The 24,568-nt window shown below is 43.4% G+C and overlaps 1 protein-coding gene across 1 annotated transcript in view; it reads right to left on the reverse strand.

The window, feature by feature from the left end:
- epha2b (eph receptor A2 b) overlaps positions 1-14,765 on the reverse strand; it is a 35,579-nt gene extending 20,814 nt beyond the window's left edge. The window contains exons 1-3 of the mRNA XM_061736669.1: positions 14,628-14,765; positions 13,932-14,011; positions 11,826-12,474 (exon numbers count right to left, since the gene is read on the reverse strand). Coding sequence (XP_061592653.1) covers positions 11,826-12,474; positions 13,932-14,011; positions 14,628-14,712 — 814 coding nt within the window. The 5' untranslated portion in view covers positions 14,713-14,765. The remainder of the gene's footprint in view (positions 1-11,825; positions 12,475-13,931; positions 14,012-14,627) is intronic.
- Between the last annotated feature and the right edge of the window lie 9,803 nt (positions 14,766-24,568).

Below are 24,568 nucleotides of genomic sequence, written 5' to 3' on the forward strand. Positions count from 1 at the left end.
AAGAAAGAAAGAAAGAAAGAAAGAAGAAAGAAAGAAAGAAAGAAAGAAAGAAAGAAAGAAAGAAAGAAAGAAAGAAAGAAAGAAAGAAAGAAAGAAAAAAGGATAAATTCCCATTGATGACGTTTTTGTGTATCAAACATGGCGGATCTGAGAGCGAGATAGATTTATAGTTAAAAAGGTGGACTTGAATTGGTATTTTTTTGATCGTTATCGTGATAAATGCCAGAAACGATCGTGATAAATTTTTTAGTCCATACCGCCCATCCCTAATGAACACAAACGAGCGCGGGGGCCCGCTAGCTTCGGGGGAGTCGGGGCGGCTCCGCGGCCTCCGAGGGGGCTCCCCGGTTTGTCAGTGGCGGTTAAGATGGATGAGACGGCGACATTGACAGATGCCCAGCCCGATGGATGGATGAATGGGTAACATGGTGGCTTGACAGCACAAATCGGCCCCAGGACACGAGGGGTAAGTGGCAGGGGGGGGGTGGGAAGCGGGGGGCCCTCCCTAAAAATCAAGTCCGGCGCTGGGGCTTTTTAAAAGCCAGAAAGGTCACGTCTGCCTCGGGGTGACTGCGAGTTAAACCGTGCGTGGCTTTACAGGCAGTCGCTGGCCAAGTAAAACAAACACATGCTCGCTCTGACGAGGAGGAAGAGGGGGAGAGGTTAAATTCAGAGGTAAGGCCAGCCAGCAGAAAAGATCTTGGAAAAATAAATCTGACCAAGAAGTAAACACGATGTCTAGATCCGTATCGGAGAGCGGCTCCCCAAACATCTCTGCAGGAAAAGCGAGCACCCTCTCTGAGCACATACCCTCGTTTACTACACTTCCCCTACTTTTATCCCTGAGCCGGACCCGTAATTGCTAAATGTCATGTCATTCTGTTTATATGTAACCTGACAACATGCCATTAGCGTTTGGAGGTACCTGGACGGAGGGAACAGTGGGGGTCTCTGATGGGGGATGTGGACCTGGTAACATGAGCCCGGGGTCACAGAGGAAGGGAGGGGAGACCGGGGGGGGCAATAAAGGTGTAGAGGCTGATGGAAGTGTGTGCATGTGGGTTGGGAGGGGGGGGTTGGGGGCATTAGTCAAAAGGATTAGTGGCCAATGGAGCAGCTGTAAGGGCATTACATCTGTTTTACAATTGCACTCGTGCTTTCATCTGGGGTTGTTAACAAACACAATAAATTCCCTGATCCCCTTTCTCCTCTCCCTCCCTCTGCCGCGGAAAACTCCCTGACAGCAGGACGGGCCGAGGACAGTCAAAGTGTTGGTACTTTTTAGGGCTGGGCGATATGGACCAAAAGTCATATCTCGATATTTTCTATTTAAATGGCGATACTCGATATATATCTCGATATTTTTTCTGTGCCATAATTGGGGTTTCCCCCAAAGCATTATAGCATAGCATCTCTGTTAGCTTCATTTCTTTCTGAGGCAAACCCTTAAAAAAACAGTCAGTTTTAATACAAAGCCTCGTGCCAAATGTCACACAGGTATCTTTATTAACAGAGGTCTGCACAATATCAAAATGTATAAAACAAATGAAATAAAAATAAACTGCCTGCATATATAGAATAAAAATGCTTCTTGAATAAAATAAAACAAATATCCCTTTCCTGCATAACAATTACATTAAAATACACTGTAATTAATACAATGTAGACAGTAACAGGCAGACTTTTCCACTGAGGTTGACAGTTGTGCAAATAACAAAACATTTGTGCAAATCTCAAATAAAACATTCAAGTCAATTTGTCACAAAATAAGCTATATCAAAATCATTAAAAAAAAAATGTAAAAAAAAAATCGATATAAACGATATTGTCTCGTACCATATCGTGTTTGAAAATATATCGATATATATTCAAATCTCGATATATCGCCCAGCCCTAGTACTTTTTGAAGAAGCCAACCCCGGCAGGTTTTCGCAGCTTTGGGTGGATTTGGCCTGGTCAGAGTTTTTCCAGGATCCCCCCCGTGTCAGGCGGCAAATGCAACACCTTTTTCCCTTTTTTTTTAAACCTCTGAGGGCCAACGGGCGACACGCTGGAAGGCTAGATAGTCGTCTGCTTCCTGGGCACGGAGAGGGGAAGTCAACCGAGATGGGACCAAATGCACCAATAAACAGAATGACTTATCAGGCCGGGACGAGAAGAAACGGGAAAGCGGCGGAGCGAGAGACTGCGAAAGCACCGGCCCACAATGAAAAGCCCTGAGCCGACGGGTCGGGGAGTCACCCAGGGATTAGGTGACCTCCGGTTTCCGTTGCGGGCTCGTCCTGTTAGCGGCGAGTGAGGGAGGGAGGGGGGGCCGAGCGGCGTGGGTGTCGCGTCGAGCTGCAGGGGAGGGGAGCGGGGCGGGGGGTTGACAGACGGATGAGGGCGGAGGAGGGGAGGGGGGGAGGAAAGTGCTGACCTCACACGCCAGCGGGACAATACAATGCGACTCACGCTGGTCCGGACCCCCCCCACCCCCCTCACATCAACACATGCGTGTATACACACAGCCTGCAGGCTCAGGAATGTCACCAAGACGAAATATGGTCCAACTTTCACGACACACACAAACAAAGAGGTTATTTGGAGTTTCCTAAGGATGAATTCTTTGACAACGGGAAACATTTAAAAAATGAATGACAAAAAAACTGACAAGGTGAACAATTACTTACTTCTCTCAGCAGAAATCTCTGCAAACACCTCAGAAATAGGGATGGGCGGTATGGACTAAAAAAATGTATCACGATAATTTCTGGCATTTATCCCGATAACGATAAAAATGACGATAAAAAAATACTTTTTCTTTCTTTCTTTCTTTCTTTCTTTCTTTCTTTCTTTCTTTCTTTCTTTCTTTCTTTCTTTCTTTCTTTCTTTCTTTCTTTCTTTCTTTCTTTCTTTCAGGCTCATTTCTTTCCTTCTTTCTTTCTTTCCTTCTTTCCTTCTTTCAGGCTCATTTCTTTCTTTCTTTCTTTCCTTCTTTGTTTCTTTCTTTCTTTCCTTCTTTCTTTCTTTCAGGCTCATTTCTTTCCTTCTTTCTTTCTTTCTTTCAGGCTCATTTCTTTCTTTCTTTCTTTCCTTCTTTCTTTCTTTCAGGCTCATTTCTTTCCTTCTTTCTTTCTTTCTTTCAGGCTCATTTCTTTCTTTCTTTCTTTCTTTCTTTCTTTCTTTCTTTCTTTCCTTCTTTCTTTCTTTCAGGCTCATTTCTTTCTTTCTTTCCTTCTTTCTTTCCTTCCGGCTCATTTCTTTCTTTCTTTCTTTCTTTCTTTCTTCCTTCCTTCTTTCTTTCTTTCTTTTTGGCTCATTTCTTTCTTTCTTTCTGGCTCATTTCCTCAATTTATCATTTTTACCGCGAGATGACAAATTCTTACCGTGGGGAATATTTTTGACGGTTTATCGTGAACGGTAAAATATCACCCATTCCTACTCAGAAACTAGAGATATTTTTACTTTTGTTCGTCCTGACACAACACAGGCGACCGAACCCCCCCCCCGTCGTGAGGGGAACACCGGATCCGCTCTTTAATTTCCATCATTGTGTGCTGTAATTGCCGGAATACTGTTCAACAGCGAACGCAGCCTAACAAGACAGAGCATGACACCACTTGAAAGTGCTTTCAAAGCCCCCCCACACCCCCCTCATTTATCTAACCAACTCCCTCAAGTTCAGCCTGCTAGGCAAACGTCACCTTGGCAGCACATCTGAGGAATCCACTAATTCAAAGTAAAATCGGTAAGTTTAAAGCGCCAGCGGAGCAGAAGACGGGTGATTGGGAGGCTCTGCCTCTAAGTGACCAGCATGAGCTGATAAGACCGTGACTCACAGCATCTCCTGACGCATGCACCGGGGGACGGAGGGTAGAAGTGAAACTGTTGGAGCGGAAGATTTCAGTGTGTGTCTGCAAGTACTTGTGCAATCAATGTCTCTTTGTGTCCAACATCGGGTGAGCTGAAATCTCACATGACCCTAAACACAAATGTGCAGGGATTGTGATGAACCTGCGTGGCTCCAGGTACAAACTAGGGATGGGCGGTATGGACTAAAAAATGTATCACGATCATTTCTGGCATTTATCCCGATAACGATAAAAATGACGATAAAAAAAATACCAATTCAACTCCACCTTTGTAACTATAAATCTATCTCGCTCTCAGATCCGCCATGTTTGTTACACAAAAACCTATCAACTGGAATTTTTCTTTCTTTCTTTCTTTCTTTCTTTCTTTCTTTCTTTCTTTCTTTCTTTCTTTCTTTCTTTCTTTCTTTCTTTCTTTCTTTCTTTCTTTCTTTCTTTCTTTCTTTCTGGCTCATTTCTTTCTTTCTTTCTTTCTTTCTTTCTTTCTTTCTTTCTTTCTTTCTTTCTTTCTTTCTTTCTTTCTTTCTTTTCTGGCTCATTTCTTTCTTTCTTTCTTTCTTTCTTTCTTTCTTTCTTTCTTTCTTTCTTTCTTTCTTTCTTTCAGGCTCATTTCTTTCTTACTTTCTTTCTTGCTCATTTCTTTCTTACTTTCTTTCTTGCTCATTTCTTTCTTACTTTCTTTCTGGCTCATTTCTTTGTTTCTTTCTTTCTTTCTTGCTCATTTCTTTCTTTTTTGCTCATTTCTTTCTTTCTTTCTTTCTTTCTTTCTTTCTTGCTCATTTCTTTGTTTTTTGCTCATTTCTTTCTTTCTTTCTTTCTTTCTTGCTCATTTCTTTCTTTCTTTCTTTCTTTCTTTCTTTTCTGGGTCATTTCTTTCTTTCTTTCTTTCTTTCTTTTCTGGCTCATTTCTTTCTTTCTTTCTTTCTTGCTCATTTCTTTCTTACTTTCTTTCTGGCTCATTTCTTTGTTTCTTTCTTTCTTTCTTGCTCATTTCTTTCTTTTTTGCTCATTTCTTTCTTTCTTTCTTTCTTTCTTTCTTTCTTGCTCATTTCTTTGTTTTTTGCTCATTTCTTTCTTTCTTTCTTTCTTTCTTGCTCATTTCTTTCTTTCTTTCTTTCTTTCTTTCTTTTCTGGCTCATTTCTTTCTTTCTTTCTTTCTTTTCTGGCTCATTTCTTTCTTTCTTTCTTTCTTTCTTTCTTTCTTTCTTTCAGGCTCATTTCTTTCTTACTTTCTTTCTTGCTCATTTCTTTCTTACTTTCTTTCTGGCTCATTTCTTTGTTTCTTTCTTTCTTTCTTGCTCATTTCTTTCTTTTTTGCTCATTTCTTTCTTTCTTTCTTGCTCATTTCTTTGTTTCTTTCTTTCTTTCTTGCTCATTTCTTTCTTTTTTGCTCATTTCTTTCTTTATTTCTTTCTTTCTTGCTCATTTCTTTCTTTCTTTCTCGTTCAGGCTCATTTCTTTCTTTCTTTCTTTCTTTCTTTCTTTCTTTTTCATTCAGGCTCATTTCTTTCTTTCTTGCTCATTTCCTTCCTTCCTTCCATCCTTCTGCGTCATCAACGGGAATTTATCGTTTTTACCGCGAGATGACAAATTCTTACCCTTTTTTTGCCGGTTTATCGTGAACGGTAAAATATCACCCATTCCTAGTACAAACTGATTAAAAGATGGATCATCTGGATGCTCAGCAGTTCAAATCTCTATATCTATGATAAAAATTGCATGCCTTAATCTAAGATCGCCCTTTTAATTCCTCTTAAAACCTCTCTGCCTGTCAGAATTGATCAGCTTTAGCCTCCATGTATACTGGTGAGGTCAGTAGTGGGAAAACATATTTATCAGGGGCCGAGATGAGAAGCGTACACAGTCTAAATAGTCCCATCAGGGCCGTGTGAAACGGGATGTTTAAACTCATTTGGTGTCATTTTCATGACCTGCGCGGCAGCCAAAAACAACAGTGGCCCTGTGATTTCACGGGCAACGTTAACACAGCGCGCGGAGGAAGAAACGTTTTTGTTTGCGTCTCAGTTTGTTGTACTTGGGCCGCTTGCGCAACAGTGTGCGTCTCTTGAGTAAACGGCACAAAGCGCTGCAAAATAATCAGAAGAATTATGTGCTGAGATAAGGAACTATCAAATAAATACGGGATTAGAGGCGGAACATCGTGGGACTTAAATAGACGGTCTTCAGAGACGGGGATGATGCGGGGGGAAGAAGGGGAGGCAGAGAGGATTTACACAAAGGCAAAAAAGCAAGCAGAACCAGTAGTTACTTCACTTAAAAAGCCCAAACACACCCAAGTCAATTACTACCCATACAAATCACTCGCCACAGCGCAGCAGTCACACTGCAGCTCTGCAGTTGCATCAGCTGAGGATGAGTTTGGAGACATGGGCACGGAGGGAGGGAGCGGCGGAGAGAGAGAGAAAACTGTTTACTGGAACCTCCTCGGTGAGCCCAAAGTAATAACTTTACTGGAACTCGGCGGACAGTTGTTCCACCGAGACACCGTTTCCTCAAAGACACCAAACCGAGCCCCGGAGGCCCGAATGTTCCACACCATGTCTCCCTTTATAGACGCAGCTCTGTGTGACCAGAATGTTGGATTAAGGTTTATTTGTGGAGGTTTTGCTGAAGAGCTGATGAGGTTTTGGACCGGGACAGTTGAGCACTAACCCGAGAACCAGCCAGGGCGGCTTGAGGGGTGACACAGGGTCAGTGCACGGTGCCAAGAGGGATTATGGGTAAACAAAGGCATGGCAATGAGTCATAAATGGAAACTATTGAAGGTCAAGTTCCAAGTTATTAACTTATTTGTATTTCTTTCTCCTTTTAAATGAGGAAAAGATGTTTATTTGTAAAACATCTTAATCTATAAGTAATCAATAGATAAAGTCAGTATTAAATATGCAGATTAAGTTTAAATTGTCCAAATGTAAACAGTATTAGTTCTCCATCAGTCGTGAGATGGAGTTTAAAACATTTTTCTTCACAGGAATCTGCAATGCTTGGACTGGCAAGTCATCTTAACTCTTTTTCATCCTCAATACAAATAAAAAATGTCCTGGATTCGACTTGGAAGTCCAGGGGGCAACAGACACAGGAGAAAACTGCCTCGGAAAATCTGAGAATGTGACGTAGGCAGAGCGAAGCCCAGACTAGTATCAACAAAACACGTCCAAAATGGGCTGAGGTGGAGTGGGAACCCTGGCGGACGGCTGTTGTTGGTTTTGCAGTAAAAAACCTGCTCATAAGAGGTGTAATTAGCAATTCTGCAGCCATTTTGCTCTTTATAGCTCTGGCGTGAGTCATGACATTAAGCCTCATACTGATCCGGGTCCAGTATCATTTACCTTCCTCATGTTTTGTGGCATGACAGCGGCATAGTCAGTATATTTTCAGTAATTTATCGGTACAAAGTAGGGCTGTGCGATTAATCGATTTTAAATCTAAATCGGATTTATTAATCAAGACGATGTTAAAAAAAAGGAAAATCGGAAAATCGATTTTCCTTTTTTGCAGCTGGCTGCATTACAGACAGAGCTCGTCTAGTCATCTTTGTTTGGTCAAGAAAATTGTTGTCACTTTACTAAACTCAAGGAGGATTTACAGTATCTTTCATTTGCACTTCATTCCCAATAGGGAAATTTGTTTGCTATTTTTCTTTAAAAATAAAGATAAAACATTTGAAACAATTTATTCCATTGTATTTTGTAGTTTTACCAAAAAAATCGAAATTGAAATCGACCATCGGGTTTTCAGAGAAAAAAATCGGGATTTTATTTTTGTCCAAAATCGCCCAGCCCTAGTACAAAGTGAAATTGACTACTGGTGAGAAAAAACACTCCTTCTTGTTCACTTTTTGTACACATACAAAGTTAGACCAGATACACGCTATCACTCAAGTAGATTGATGTTTTAAAGTCTTATCAGAGGTTTTAAAATAGTCCTTCTTTCCCTTGTGGCTACAAGTCCTAATGTGAGCAGCTGTTATGATACAAACATATTTTTCAGTCTCTTAAGTGGTTTTGCTCTCTTGCAAAAGTTTACACTCATTGCCATCTAGTAATGGAGCTAAGGTTGATTTATCTGGGGAGTATCCCTTTAGCAGGAGGGTTACCAGACCCCTTTCACAAGAGAGACCCTCTTTTTCAAGCTAAACGCCTCTCCGGCTGGCCGGGCCACTCACTTTGTGCCTCCTAATATCATTTACAATCCAATAAGGCTCTTACTTTGCATGCTCTCGACAGTTATATGATTCTGCAGGACAGAAAGCTACTTTATTTTCTGAGCTTACTTTGTCCAATTCATTAGTTGTTGTGAGGAAAAACGCCACAAACGGAGAGTTTTTCACAAAAAATTACCCAAAAAATAAGGTTTGTTGGGCGAGTGAGCTCATAGTTGATGAAGAGATGGAGACAAAAACCAGGTGCAGTCATACATCTCCACTTTAACTGGTCCCCGTGGGATATAAAACTGAGTGAACACAAGGCTGAACATGGAAACTCTCAACCTAAATAAGAAAGAGCACCACAGCTGAAGTTTTAGTGGTTTCTACCCGAGCAGGACTCCACGCAGGAAAGAAGCGGAGAGAATGATTAACTGTGTGTCTGGAGGATATTCCTCTTAAATCCCTCCCAAACCATTCATCTTGGCGCTGCGCTGCGACCCTGTGATTCATTTCCACCTTCATCTGCAACTGCCCTCATGCATCTCAGACCTGTCATTTAAACTTCATACTGGTAGTTTCTGGGGCTTTTCTTTGTTTAGTCGTGTAAATGCGAGGGCCTGACCCGGAGCTGTTCTCTCCCCCTCCAAACACCACCTCCTCCTGGGAATACCGCAGGTCTGGAGTAATGTTGGGAGGCTCCTTCTCAGCAAACTGATCAGGAATGCACCGAGAGGAGGTGGAGGTGCGCTCCATCGGCCTCGCAGGGAAACACAGCGCTTCATTGTTCTCCTAACTTTGCATTCCTCTCCTCACCTCTCTCCGTTCAAAAAAAAGAGAAAGAAATCACACCCCACCTCTAAATGCAACCTCTGGATTCTGAATATCCCTCATGCCATCCTGTCGCTCTTCCCCCCCTCGCCCCCTCCCTGATCGTCTTACTGTACCGGGCACATTTCTGCAGCTATGAATGATGTACTGACAGAAAACCTCAGCGCTCTCCTCGGTCCGCTGCCAGTGGCACGGGGGGAAACTAAGTGGGGGAAATAAGTGCATTATAAGTGGCTCGCATGTGAAATTTACAACAACGGCAGGGCAGGGTGTGTGTTTCAAATTACGTTGAAAGGTGTTTCTGAATGTTTCCAGTCATGCAAGAGCGTGACCACAAACAAAAGCAGCAAAGGAGGAACATCACTCAGGGCTCATGGGAGTCTTTAGGTGTTCTGTCACAAAGCAGATCCCGACAGGCCCTCACATGCCAGCGTGTGTGCGCTGCACCGCCACATGACGACTCACACCCCGAAGATGAGGCCTTGCAAATTTGTGAAAACAAAGGAGGGGGGGAAGCAGAAGATGGATGTGAAGACAGAAAAGGGGGACATGAAGTCGGCATGCTCTTTCTCTAGAAATGCGGGGCTTTGGGGTGGGGGGGGTGGCCTTTTTAGTGATGCATGATATGAACAAAGTCTGTGAGGCTCAGGAGCTTCATCCCACCTCCTCCCCTTTCCTCCCAGCAGCCTTAAAGATGCTAATCCATCACAGTACAGTAGCCTTCTGCCTTCTTTGATCGCTCTCGTTCACCCTGGCAGCCCTTCCCACAACAATAAAAGCCCTTCTTTGCAGGGACTTAAAATACGACTGCACCATATATGCAAAGTCAAAGGCCGGAGTTATGGCTAGACTACAGAGCACACTTGGACTGAGATAAGAGATCAGGTGATTATGAGAGCAGGAAAGCACCTAATGCAATATGATGTAAGTCAGGAACTGTGTTGCAGAAGCTTAGATGTTTGAGTGAGACATTAATTACGCAGTATTTAGGACGGATGTTTTAAAAAGTAGCCGTCACTGTGACCACAAGACAGAAATAAAACCTCAGTGCTGAAAAAGCAGCCGTGATAATATTCAATGCAGCACATGACCAGAAATGCCACAAAACTTCACAAAACACAAGGAAAGTTAAGAAAACTTTAAAAAATAAATAAATAAAAAAACCGCAAGAAGCATCATTTTTTTTAAATGTTAATATATAACAAAAATGTCTTCTGGCATCTTATCTAGTGGTCCTTATCAATTTAATATGCGCTGATTACCATTTTGATCATCCATGAGTTTAATCTTTAATTTTCCTGACTGTCATTACAGACGCACAAGTAAAAACTATGTGGCCTCTATGTGTTATAACTTGATTACAAAGGTCTGTAGGGGGTTTAAGCCGTTGAGTAACAGTCCTCCCGGGGATGTTCCATACATAAATGAGCATGTAGTTAATAAAAAAAGAAAACGTTTATTTAAAACAGAAACGGAACAGAAATTCCTCTACATTTTAACTAGTAAAGGAACGTACTATTAAACTTGCCAAGAGTCGGGTTAAGATGTCGAGAACATCGAGTTACTTTACTAACTTTAAAAAAACACTCCAAAGACAAAACATACAGCTCTTTCCTTTTTCCTTTCCTTCTCCCTTCTCTTTTCTCACTTGTGGCCCTAAAGAGGATTTTTCATCTTAGTGCAACATCTTGTGTTATTGAAGGCTGAATCACTACACAAGTTAGGGGTGTTTTATGTTTTTGTGTGACATTACACCTCCGGCAATATATTAATTATCACACGTCAATTACCAAATGGTCGTCTCGGGGCCCCGAGCAACTGCTCAGGTCCCTAAAGCCGTGGCTCGGCACTGAGTGATGCCAATTACAGTGAGAAGAAAAAGTCCACTTGTGTGAACTGTTCCAGAGATGTGCACATCTTAGGATCAAAGCTGGAACCGAAACACGTGCGTTCCCAGTTTCAATGGTTGAAGGCAGGGAATTACGCCGGGACATGTACGGGAAGGCCTCAGCATTCCTTCCACTGAAGAGGATCCACGTTAGCCAAAGGGAGAATTCCAATGAACAATGATAATTGTACCCACCATGCATATTTGCCATACAGGCTTGTTTTATACAGGTGTCACTCAGAAGACTTTCACAACCCTGGTTTACACCAAGGAGGCAGAACTAGGGGTGGGCAAAAATATCGATATGGCAATATATCGCGATACTTTTCCAGCCGATTCAATATCGATATTCAAAATTTGAATATCGATTTTCTTTTTTTATATCCCCGATTTTTATTATATCACCCAGTGCTCCTACCTAAGTGACAGTCCTGGGCATTGCCACTCTCTTCCAACCCTGGGAGGGCCCTGCACTGAGCTCAGGTTTTATTTCACGTTTTATTTCATTTTATAATTTATTTTTTATATAACACAATTGCCTGTCCTTAAAAAATGAAAAATAGTGGACAGAGGTTTATTTATTTATGGATTTATATCTATACTGACTGATCACTGTGCCTGTCCTTGGTTTTAGTACCCATCTTTCTTGTTTTTATTATCATTTGCCACATAATTAAAGCAACCTCATACTAAATTTAATGTTAATTTCATATGATGTAAATAATATGAAAAACATATACAAATATGTTGTAACTTTAGCTTGTATAGTTATAATAAAACATTGTTTTGACTCAGTTTGTCCCATGAATTGTCACTATAATCTGATGAACGTGCAACTCGGATTTTAAGATCCATCACTATCATCTGATGTACATATATACAACTTGGATTTTAAGATGTGTAATGCATTTTTACATTTTTCGGTGAACTATGTAGAATATTATAATCGGGATATCGCATAATCGGGATATCGCAATGTGTATCGTATCGTGGCTCAAGTATCGTGATGCGTATCGTATCTTGAGGTCCTTCCCAATACCCACCCCTAGGCAGAGCCATTAGAAACGACTGGACAGGTCGTCCTTACCTTGACAGGAGTCTTCAGCCTCCTCGTAGCCGGGCTTGCACTGGCATTGTCCAACAGGTACCACCCACTCTCCGTCCGCCGTGCAGTAGATCCGAGGCAACTCCTCGCTGATGGCGTTCTCCACACACTTGCCGCTAACCTCCTGGAGCGCCTGGTTCTCCCCTCCGGCCACGGTCTCGGGGAAGGACGCGAGGCTCTTTATGGTTTCGGGGCAGGTCTTGTAATACACTCTGACGGAGAGCAGAGCCACGCAGGCCCCGATGTCTTGGAAGGCCAGGTAGAAGCCGTTCCGCGACAGGTTCTCCACCACCCGGGTCTCCGTGTTGATGCGCATCTTGTTTTTGCTGGTGATCTCGTCGGGAGCGATGGTGGACACCTTCTTGAACTGGCCTTTGCGGAAGGTCATCCCCACGTCCGCATCTGACTCGGACGTGTAGAGGTTGAAGGTTTCCTTGCAGGTTAACGAGGCTCCGTCGAACGAGTTACAGTCTCGCACGATGAACTGGAGCTCCACAAAGACCCGCGACGCCGAGGAGCGCCTCTGGATGAAGGTGGTGCGCAGCCAGTTGTCCTGCTCACGCTCCCCAATGTTGCAGACAGAGTAGGAGTAGAACTGGGAGCCATTGAGAGTCCTCTGGACAACCTCCCACTGCAACAAAGCCACACAAATCAAAGAGGTTAGAAGAAGAAGAAACCATCCTGGGGAGCTTTTAATCATGGCAAAATAAAAGGAGGGACAACTTCACACGAGGGGTCAACCATTGCAACCTGAACCCCATGGCTCTATTCATTCCTAACGTCTCCCCCTAAATGTCCATTTTAATGGACCGTCAGAGCAATGATGCATTTTTTCAACATATTTATCTCCATTTTATAAGCGTTTAACAACCTTCAAAACCCGGCAAACCTCAAGAACACTGACTGACAGTGCATTTCTGACATTGCATGGATACCAAATTATTTCTCATTCAGTCTTTCATTGGCATCTTCCCCAGATAACTTTGCTGCTCGCATACTAAGCGCTGCCACAAATATGTTTGAAAAAAGTGACAGCAACTTGTAACATAACCTTGGCTCACGAGGAGCAACTGGCCCCCACAGGGCAGGAGCTGTGGTTTCCCCTCTGCATGTAGCCACTGTGCTATTAATTAAAGGAATGTGCTTCGCTGGCTAAGAGAGTGGCCCTGCATATAAAACTGACGAGCAACAGCAGAACCTACACCTCTGTTAAACAGCTGGTGAACTTTTTTTCTTTTTTTTTTTGTAAGTGACCCGCAGTTACATGAGGGAAAAGAAATGCACACTAAAAAAATGAGTCGGGCAAACCTTGGAGAGAATGTTAGATAAAAGGTGAAACTAATGTCCCAGATGTAAGCAGTGTGAAACCTCTTTTGAGAAAGTTCAGTGAGCCACCGAACGGCAAGCCTGCACATGCCTTTGAGTCATGAGCACATGAAATGGGGCTTTTTTTTTGTACTGTGAATCTCCGGGAGCCTGACAGGTCAATTAGTTTGCAGCTGCACGATGGACGAAGACGCGCACGTCTCTCGTACGCGGACAAAGGGGCAACCGCAGTGTTGGGGATGCATCTCTAAATGTAGACATGTTCCCAGGGTGTAAGGAAGAGGTGGCCCTGACACACTGGCTGCGTCTGAAGCTCCTCCTCCCTCAAAAAAAAAAGAGGTACCACATGCTGCAGACTTTAAAAGTTAATTGCTCTCTAACATTCAATTCTGGAGCAGAAGCCTTGAAACCACAAGAAGCCACAAGTATTCCCAGTGCAGAGCTATAACAGCTACTCTATCTGACTAAAGTTTGGGTGCAGCCCTGACACACCCGAGAGGCGACTCCTGATAGGGTCCCACGTGCTCCCTCTGATAGTCATACTCAAGTTGCCTCTAAGTGCCAGATTTTACAGAAAACTGACATGTGCGCACGCAGGGGCCAATAGGCAGCAAATTTTGCAAGTGAAATGGTCAAAGGTTTAGCACCAGAGGCTTTGCAGGCAGTCCATTCCTGCAACATTTCCTCCATGTTGGTTTATCCTAAAGGCAAATTCCTCTTGGAAACGTGGGAGCTGGAGGTTGAAGCTTGAGCAATACTCACCCCTGGTCTGTCTCCCTGATCTAAGGGCCATGTCAACCAGCCTAGCTCTCCTCCTGTTGCCCTCATGTCCAAAAGCACCTCTGTGGAAACAGGGGGGGGATGTCAGAACAGGAAAATACAGCTTTGAGCACAGCACAATATAATCATTTTCACTTTAAATCTATTTGTAGAAGAAAAAAAAGACATCTGAAAATGGTAATCCTACTTTTTAGTATTTTTAGTAGGTTGTAATTTAGACAAGGTTAAACATGTTGGTGTGAGTTAGTGATTAGGTTGGCAAACTTTGATACTTGAGCAGAGAGATGTTACTATGAGCACTAAAATAAAACATTTCTTATTAATAAAGTTAATAAGCAAATTTCGGAGAGAAAACCCACTGCAGTTTGAGCCAAAAATATGAACTTCAGGTAAGTCTCCTGCAAAAGTTTAGAGGAATGCGCGTTCAGAATTAACTTTATTTCCTAATATGACTCATTTTTTAATTTTTTTTACCATTATTGCACATCCATTTTAACCATTTTCTTTGGTTAAGAGTTTAAAATAACTGCTACAAAAGTAAAGGGGAATGTTTCCTGGGTTTTAAAGTTCCTGCGAGGAGGTTCCCCGCATGGCAAGCGTGCCTGCGCTTCACTAAAACAAACTTCATGTCAGCAACTTTTTAACAAAATTTACAAGAGTTTTTAAACGGACACTTACCTTCTTTGGTTTGTAAAGTAATTAATATGCCGTTGATGAGAACATATGAGAACAGCAGATGTCTGACTCCACCAAAGCAATCCATTTATGAAACTTTTACTTGCTCCCTCTCAGTCTCTCTCTCTGTCTCCGCTCCTGCGCTCACTGGGACTCTGAGCGGCGCTCTGCGCTGCAGCCCATTCAAGCCGGAATTATGGTTCCGGCGTAGCCTACGGCGTAGGGTACGCGGCGACGCGCACCGTACGCCGTAGGCTCTGCGTTGGTGTAACGCGGAACCATAAATCAGCCATTCACAAGCGTCCCGGCGCGTCACGGCTCCGCCCGCTGGAATGCGTGTGTGTGTGTGTGTGTGTGTGTGTGTGTGTGTGTGTGTGTGTGTGTGTGTGTGTGTGTGTGTGTGTGTGTGTGTGTGTGTGTGTGTGTGTGTGTGTGTGTGTGTGTGTGTGTGTGTGTGTGTGTGTGTGTGTGTGTGTGTGTGTGTGTGTGTGTTTTGTGTTTTCAAGGGAGGAGGTGGTTCGTTCCACATGAGGAACTTTTGAAACCTTCATAGACGGTTGGACATACCGCAGTTTGCAAGTTTCACAAACTTAAAACTTTCAGGTTCCCAGTTAACTTTTGCGCATTGTAAGCATCTTTGCGTATGATATAAGTCAACATCACACTTCCTCTTTCCCCTTCTAAATTAAAGGAAAACATAACTGTGGGGGATCAGTTCCTTAGTTTTGTCTATTTTCATCGTCTTTTTGGGGGGGGGGTTGGCAGTTTTCCTACGTGAATTAAATCCAAAAGTAATTTGAACTCATCAAAGTTTCTACGGAATCTGAACTAGTTCAGGAAGTTCAGCTTTCCACCAAAAATGCAAAATATAAATGTAGAAAATAAGGTTGAAGTTACAAGTCACTTTAACACACATCAAAACAAATATTCCTAATCCAGTTTAATGCTACTTTCCACTTCATTATCTCAGAAAATTAGAATATTGTGATAAAGTTCTTTATTTTCTGTAATGCAATTAAAAAAACTAAAATGTCATATATTCTGGATTCATTACAAATCAACTGAAATATTGCAAGCTTTTTATTATTTTAATATTACTGATTATGGTAAACAGTTTAAGATTCCCAGAATATTAAAATTTTTTGAGATAGGATATTTGAGTTTTCTTAAGCTGTAAGCCATGATCAGCAATATTAAAATAATAAAATACTTGCAATATTTCAGTTGATTTGTAATGAATCCAGAATATATGACATTTTAGTTTTTTTAATTGCATTACAGAAAATAAAGAACTTTATCACAATATTCTAATTTTCTGAGATAATGAAGTGGAAAGTAGCATTAAACTGGATTAGGAATATTTGTATTTTCTGAGACAGTCCTGTAAGTCAACATCACACTTCCTCATTCCCCTTCTAAATTAAAGGAAAACATAACTGTGGGGGATCAGTTCCTTAGTTTTGTCTATTTTCATCATCTTTTTTTTTTTGGTTTTGGCAGTTTTCCTCCGTGAATTAAATCCAAAAGTAATTTGAACTCATCAAAGTTTCTACGGAATCTGAACTTATTTCAGGAAGTTCAGCTTTCCACCAAAAATGCAAAATATAAATGTAGAAAATAAGGTTGAAGTTACAAGTCACTTTAACACACATCAAAACAAATATTCCTAATCCAGTTTAATGCTACTTTCCACTTCATTATCACATCTCAGAAGGAATTACTGTGTTTACCGCACCACTGCACTTATTTGACAGTTACAAGTCACAGACACACCCTCATCCAAATTAATTTATGTAGTAAAGCTAGTAAGGCTACACTTGATATTAGATCTAAAAGAAAAAATCATCAAAAACAGTGGTCTATGTATACTGTGAAAAACATCAGATGATAAGCATCATTACTCACCATCAAAGTGTCCCACAGTTTGACTCTCCTCGATAGGTTAAAAGGAAACAAAAACTGCCAAAATAAGATAATTTCCTTTGTTTTTTTGTTTGTTGTCCATCAAAAAAAATTGGGCATTTTCTTTTCCACTGGATTTATTTAACACTTGTGGTTACAAGTCACTTAATGGCTTCTGTCTTGACCCACACTCACACATTTATCCAATTACACTGCTAGTTTGCATTTAATCCTGTTCAGACAAACCCTGGAAACATGGCCCATGATTGTATGAAACCGTTATAAATTCCGCTTATGTGAAGGTTATCTGCACATACGGCAAATTGTTTTAACATTTTCATAATTCATAAAGCAATCTGTCCAAATTTGATCAAAAATCAGGAGTCCTAGTATTCGAAATGTGAGGATTTAAAGTTTTTGTGTCGTCTGTATGAAACCATTTCTTTGAATCCTTCTCATCAGAATTTGAGAAACTTTCACGGGACTCCCCCTCCCCCAAGATTTATAGGCTTCCCACTCCTTCCATGCAGGACTATGTAATTTCCAGAGAGCACTTGAAGGCACCATGAGGCTGGTTATCCTTCTGTCTACCTGCACATCAAGCAGCCTGCAGGGCACCGAAATCATTTGCATGGAAATGTTGATTCAGAATATTTTACCACACTGAATGGGCCGCTGCTGGAAAAGGAGCTGAGGCTGCTTTACATGATGTCCCTTTGTTCTGAAGATCCACTCATACAGAGGTGAAATCACTCTGACAAGCGCAGAGAGATGTATTCATATTAGTATAATAGCAACTCTGAATAACCGAATTTCAAGAGTACAGCTGGCCCGCCGAGCTTGTCATAAATCATGGGAAATATCTCAAAAATGTAGCACCCTGCCAGCCCTGATGATTAACACTGGTAGCTACGGACAAGGATGGTTTCATCTACATTTTTTTGCAATATCTTTCCTTCTCAGGAGGGCATGTGGGAGTGGAAGTGGGAGAGGCTGGTGTGAAAATAGGAAAAGTCTTTTGCCTAGCAACTACCGCAGTGTGGAATTTGCTGTTAAGCTTTACATTGTTTGTTGCTCCGTGTTATGGCAAGACATTGAGCAACGACTTCAAAAACGATAAGAAGAAGAGTTTTACATCTAGCCTCCCATTCCCTCCTCCCATCTCCCTCGTTCCTCCTCCCACCAGCCTCAGGGAACACAGCCTTCTAGCCAGAAGGTTGTACCTGCTTCCCTACAATTCATTTGTTTACCTTTGAGCATCAATCAAGTCCCCCACAGTAGATGATTACAATAGAGAGCGTCATTGATTGGACATGGCTCCCTCTCTCTCAAAGGCCCTCATGCATTGTTGTTCTTACACCTGTGATCCTGACGCTGCGAGAAAAGAGACGTAGGCTACTGACATTGTGTCCCAGACCCCCTTTTAATCCACCACAACCTTCACCCTCCCCTGTGCCTTCTGGGGTCTCCAGTTTCACAAAGCGCTGTAAACCCACAGACGGACGCTCAAGCTCTCTCCGGGTTTTTGAACACCAATCACTTTTGGAAAGATTCCTTTGCTGCCGTCATGTTCCCTCTTAGCTCTCACAACCGCATCCTAATGTTGTGATCAGTGCTGAAAGGGTGGCTGCCTGACCAATTTAGCCTTCAGCCCACCTAATATTTGCAGCTGGAGCCCTCCTGAGATGTAAATGAGCTGAAGAACAGGGTTGTTCATGGGTTTCATTTGAATAATTAGGCTCAGGTTCATGGGTGATGAATGGGCACAGACCCAAAACAGGAGTCTTTTTGGTTTTACTTGGCTGACCACATAAATTAACCCATCCATCCATTCAATCCTGGTTATGTCGTTCATGTCGTATAGAAACCACCTGGATAAGAACCCGGTAGAGAGACCCAGAGCCGCCTATGTTTACCACCTACTCCAGCTCTCCCTGTCACGGCTCAGACAGGACAGAGAACCCAAATGCACAACACCAGGCAGGTCAGAGTCCAAGAGGCTTTATTGAGGTCCAAGGCAGGCAGGGATCAAAACCGGGTAGTCAGGCAGATCAGGCAAACAATCCGAAGGGGCAGGCAAAATCCAAAAACCAGGAGTCATGCAGGGTCACAGGCAGGCAGAAACAGAACAGAACAGGAAGGCTGGAAAGCGAGGCAAAAACACTCGACAATCTGGCAACAGGTATGAGGAAATGGGCCGGTATATGAAGGGGAAACTGATGAGGGAAACCAGGTGTGGAGCTGGGCCGGGGAAGCACAGGTGAAGGGAATGAGGCTGATGAGGGTGGCAGGATCTAGATGACAGGAGAGTCAGTAACACAGTAAAAAAAACCTATGAAACTGTGACCATGACAGAACCCCCCCCTCAAGGGACAGATTCCAGATGTCCAAAAAAAACCCCACCCAGGGTGGGCGGAGGGGGTCCGGAGGAGGGCCCCGGCCAACACATGGCCACAGCTCCGGGGGCCATCCTCGGTGCCGGGCAGACCAGCGAGGCAGTTCCGGGGGTCGGCCTCGGGGCTTGGCAGATCCATCCAGGATCGCCTCAGGAAGGGGAACAGAGACCGGCGGGACCACCTCCAGAACAGAGACTGGCGGGACCACCTCTGGAACGGAGACTGGCGGGACCACCTCTGGAACGGAGACTGGCGGCGGGACCGCCACAGGAACGGAGACTGGCGGCGGGGCCACCTCAGGAACAGAGACTGGCGGCGGGGCCACCTCAGGAACAGAGACTGGCGGCGGGGCCACCTCAGGAACAGAGACTGGCGGCGGGGCCACCTCAGGAACAGAGACTGGCGGCGGGGCCACCGCTGGAACAGAGACTGGCGGCGGGACCACTGCTGGAACATGGACAGGTGCGTCCGGGACCACCAGACGCTGGGGCTGGCGCTGACGCCGTTGTCGTTGCCTCCCCTGAGCCTGCAGGCTCCTGGGCCCAACCAGAGCCAGGCGTGTTCTCCAGAAAGGGGGAAGAGACTGGGGTGTGTCCGGGGCCACCTCGGAAACAGCAACAGGCTGGAACTGGGGGCATGTCCCTGTCCCCTTCACCATACGGTGGTAGAACGCCACTTGGTCCCCATAAAAAAAATCCCATAAATCCACGTCCTTACGTGGTAGGTCCATGTTGGCAGGGTTCATTCTTTTGGCCAGATTGTACTGTCACGGCTCAGACAGGACAGAGAACCCAAATGCACAACACCAGGCAGGTCAGAATCCAAAAGGCTTTATTGAGGTCCAAGGCAGGCAGGGGTCAAAACCGGGTAGTCAGGCAGATCAGGCAAACAATCCGAAGGGGCAGGCAAAATCAAAAAACCAGGAGTCATGCAGGGTCACAGGCAGGCAGAAACAGAACAGAACAGGAAGGCTGGAAAGCGAGGCAAAAACAATCGACAATCTGGCAACAGGTATGAGGAAATGGGCCGGTATATGAAGGGGAAACTGATGAGGGAAACCAGGTGTGGAGCTGGGCCAGGGAAGCACAGGTGAAGGGAATGAGGCTGATGAGGGTGGCAGGATCTAGATGACAGGAGAGTCAGTAACACAGTAAAAAAAACCTATGAAACTGTGACCATGACACTCCCAGGAATACCGAGGTACTTCCAAGCGAGGCAAGATATGTAATCTCTCCAGCAAGTCCACCTGCGTCTCCAGCCTGCACCAGGCTGGACATCCGTGGGGGGCACCTATATAATACTAACCATATGACCAAATCAGCTCAGCTGGCTCCTCTCGATGGGCAACTCTACTCTGAGTGCCTCCCAAATGGTGAAACGTCTATCTCTAATATCCCTTTTCCACCAAACTGGTTCCAGGGCTGGTTCTGGGCCAGTGCTGAGTTTGGAACCAGGTTTTCTGTTTCCACGGACAAAGAACTGGTTCCAGCCAGAAGAAAACAGTTCCAAGGTAGCACCAACTCTTTGCTGGGCTAAAGGAAAGAACTGCTCACATTAGCGGAGGGGGCGGAGTTATTAAGACCAACGGCAAAAGACTGCGAGACGGCAACATTTTCAAATAAGCGACGAAATAATATGGATGCAGCAAAGCAGCAGTGGTCTGAGGAGGAGACAACCTGTCTCTTAGCGATATGATCCACGGAGGGAGCTATGCGGACCAAGTCTGTATTATAGCAAATACCTAGTTGTTGCTTTGATTTGCGCGCCAATGCAAACGCATCAACGTAACTGACGTTTAGAGTGACGTAATGACGTGACGTTTAGCTCCCCAAGCTATGGAAAATCAAACTGGTTCTCAGCTGGTTCGCAAGTTCAATGAGTTGTGAACCAGCCCCAGCACTGGCCCAGAACCAGCCCTGGAAACAGTTTGGTGGAAAGGGGTATCAGAGAGTCAAGTCACCCTATGGAGGTAACACATTTCACCAACTTCTATCTGTGATGTTACCCTTTTGGTTTTTACCCACAGTTCATGAGCATAGGCACGGCTCGAAGAAACACCACAACAGATCAGTGCAGAGTTCACACTTCAGACGCTGTTGATCTTCCACTCCATTTATCCCATGTGTGAAGACTCCCAGACACTTAAATTCTTCCACATGAGGCAGTATCTCCCTCCCAACCCTGAGAGAGTATTCCACCGTTTTCTCTCTGACAACCACGAATTAGATTTGGAGTTGTTGATCTTTATGCTCGCTCTTCAAGCTCAGCTGGGAACTGTTCCAGTGGGATCTCAAGATCGTGACTTGATAACTCCAACAGGACCACATCCGCAGATATATAATCCCCTGGCCAGCAAACCGGTCCCCCACCCCGCGTTGGATGCATTAAGAATTTGGTTCTGTTCATAAGCGAATCAAAGTGGGGAAATTTCCATGGAACGGATATGGAACCAGCGAACATATGGGACAGGGGACCAAATTACAGTGGGGAGAACAAGTATTTGATACACTGCCGATTTTGCAGGTTTTCCAACTTGCAAAGCATGTAGAAGTCTGTAATTTTTATCATAGGTACTCTTCAACTGTGAGTGATAGAAATAGAAAATCTTTGGAGGGAGCTGAAAGTCTGTATTGCCCAGCAACAGCCCCGAAACCTGAAGGATCTGGAGAAGATCTGTATGGAGGAGTGGGCCAAAATCCCTGCTGCAGTGTGTGCAAACCTGGTCAAGAACTACAGGAAACGTCTGATCTCTGTAATTGCAAACAAAGGTTTCTGTACCAAATATTAAGTTCTGTTTTTCTGATGTATCAAATACTTATGTCATGCAATAAAATGCAAATTAATTACTTAAAAATCATACAATGTGATTTTCTGGATTTTTTTTTTAGATTCCATCACTCACAGTTGAAGAGTACCTATGATAAAAATTACAGACTTCTACATGCTTTTCAAGTGGGAAAACCTGCAAAATCGGCAGTGTATCAAATACTTGTTCTCCCCACTGTATATCTTATCTCTGTCCTACATTATTATTAGAGATTAGAATAATCAGAGTTACAAATGGTCAATAAAAACATTGAGAAGAAGAAACCGCTGATATTATCTGTTTCAATATTGATATGAAACAGTAAGCTGGTTCCTTGTGTGCGTTATGTGCCCTGCTTATGTGTTGAATATGCAAACTACAAGCTGATGAGGGATGTAAACTGAGAACTAAAGTGGACTGGGTTGTGTGGTTCATGGGTTGGGGGGTAGTAGGGGGTGGATTGAGGTAATATGTATGTCTTGTAGGGGGCAGGGATGCCGGGAGAGCTGCCAAGCACAGGTGTAAAGCAACTACAGCAGCAGTGGTGCATAGGCAAACAGCAGGGCCTTTGTTTCCACACACACACACACACACACACACACACACACACACACACACACACACACACACACACACACACTAGCAACAGTGGTTCAGGGCAGCATATGTGGGCAGGATAGTGACTCATCTGTTAGCCTGATTAGATATATTAGCCCGTCCATTGCAAAGAAATAAATAAATAAAAATAAAAGAACGCCCCCGTTGTCTCCAGCTCTTCCACAGACACCGGATCCTTTTGATCCCACTTTGTTCAGGGCCTGGCATGAGAAAGTGGCTCAGCGTGCCGGCTCAGAGATTTACTGCTACCTGATAAGGCAGATGGTGTGGGTGGAATTAAGAAGCAGGGTCAAGGTACAGCAGGCTGTGCGGATGAATTGCAAATTTTTACCCGGAAGGTCCATTCAGCCTGGACTGTTCACCGTTCAGCAGAAAATAATGGTGGCTTTGAATTCACACACGAGAAACGTCCACCATTAACCTGCAACTCCAGCCGCTGGACTTTGACAAATCACCACACAAGGCATACATCTGCAAGTTGTATATATTGAACTCTCAGATTTGCGTATGTGGTAATGAGCAAATGTTGGTTGTGTGGTCCCTGTGTGTGTAAGTGTGTGTGTGTTGAGGTGAAAAGCTGGGCCGCTTGGAGGCATGTGTGAAAGCTTCGTGTTGAGTGGTAATATAAACCATCCCAGCGTGGTCGGCTTCAGTGTGGTCATTTTGTATTTCAAACAGCTCAAGACGCCAGCACTGAGGAGAAACATTCAGAAACAGCTGACGGTGACCATAATCCCCTGTTTTCTTGTTCTTTTCAGAGTTGTGTATGTTTTCTCAGTAACTTTATTACAAGACGGACTTAGTGTTGTTTATGCTAAAATCCTCTTGGTAGTCTAACGGTTATTAATATTGGTAAACTATGGTCTTTAAAAAAGGGACAGTCTACTTGGTTTCAGAATTTTCATCAGTTTGGTGGTCCTGCAAGAGGCCGTTGAAAATAAACAGTCAAAATCAAAGCGGCAGAGGCTTAAGTTTACTGACGCTGGTCTTCGGTGTGGGCCATGACACATATCATCCATTCATCCACAGGGGTCTGCTGGAGACACTTCCATTCGTCTTCTGGTGGAAAGACAGATTTACACCCTGGATATGTTGTAAGTCCACTTACATATGGACAATCAACCATGCACACTCACATTCACTTATACGGACAAGTTAGAATCACCAATAAACCTGACATACATGTTTTTGGACTGCAGGAAGAAGCTGGAGTACCTGGAGAAAATCCAAGCAAGCACGTTGAGAACATGGAAACTCCACAGAAAGAAAGTGACGATGCTACCCAACAAGTCACTGAGCTGCCTCAAATCCAAACATTTATGCCACGATTACGTGATTGAACCCAAGTCAATCCTTTACAGGACAAGTGACCATATTTGGTCAATTCAGTAGGATTACAGTCTAGGGCAGGAGTCGGCAACCCGCGGCTCTAGAGCCGCATGCAGCTCTTTAGTGCTGCCCTAGTGGCTCCTGGAGCTTTTTCAAAAATGTGACCTTTTTTTTCTTTTTTTCTTCTTTTTCTTCTTTTTTTTCCTTTTTTCTCTTTTTTTCTCTTTTCTTTTTTTCTTCTTTTTTTCTTTTTTTTCTTTTTTTCTCTTTCTTTTTTCTCTTCTTTTCTTCCTTTTTTTCTTCCCTTTTCCTTTCTTTTTTCTTTTCTCGACATTTCAACTTTTTTCTCAACATTTCGACTTTTTTCTCGACATTTCTAATTTTTTCTCGAGATTGTACTTCAACATTAATCTCGACATTCTGACTTTTTTCTCAAAATTTTGACTTTTTTCTCCACATTTCAACTTTTTTCTCAACATTTTGACTTTTTTCTCGACATTTCGACTCTTTCTCGAAGTGCATAATGAAAAAAAAATCTTCCCCCAATTATAACTAATATAGAAACATCCAGCATGTGTTGTCTTCATTCCAAGGCTTATACAAGACTTTTCATTTTTTGCGGCTCCAGACATTTTTGTTTTTTGTGTTTTTGAGCCAATATGGCTCTTTCAACATTTTGGGTTGCCGACCCCTGGTCTAGGGTTACTACAAATAAAATTAACAACATTAATAGAGGTCCTTTAATATTCCCCAGTAACCCTCCAGAGTTAAAATTTTGAAATGAATTTCATGCAAACTTAATACAACACATTTACTCAGAGAGAGACGTATGAATTTGTTCTAAATACCTACGGACCGTAGCAGTGGCAGAGACATGGTTAAATCAGTCACCA

This window comes from Cololabis saira, chromosome 12 (assembly GCF_033807715.1).
Source record: "Cololabis saira isolate AMF1-May2022 chromosome 12, fColSai1.1, whole genome shotgun sequence".
Taxonomy (NCBI): Eukaryota; Metazoa; Chordata; class Actinopteri; order Beloniformes; family Belonidae; genus Cololabis; species Cololabis saira.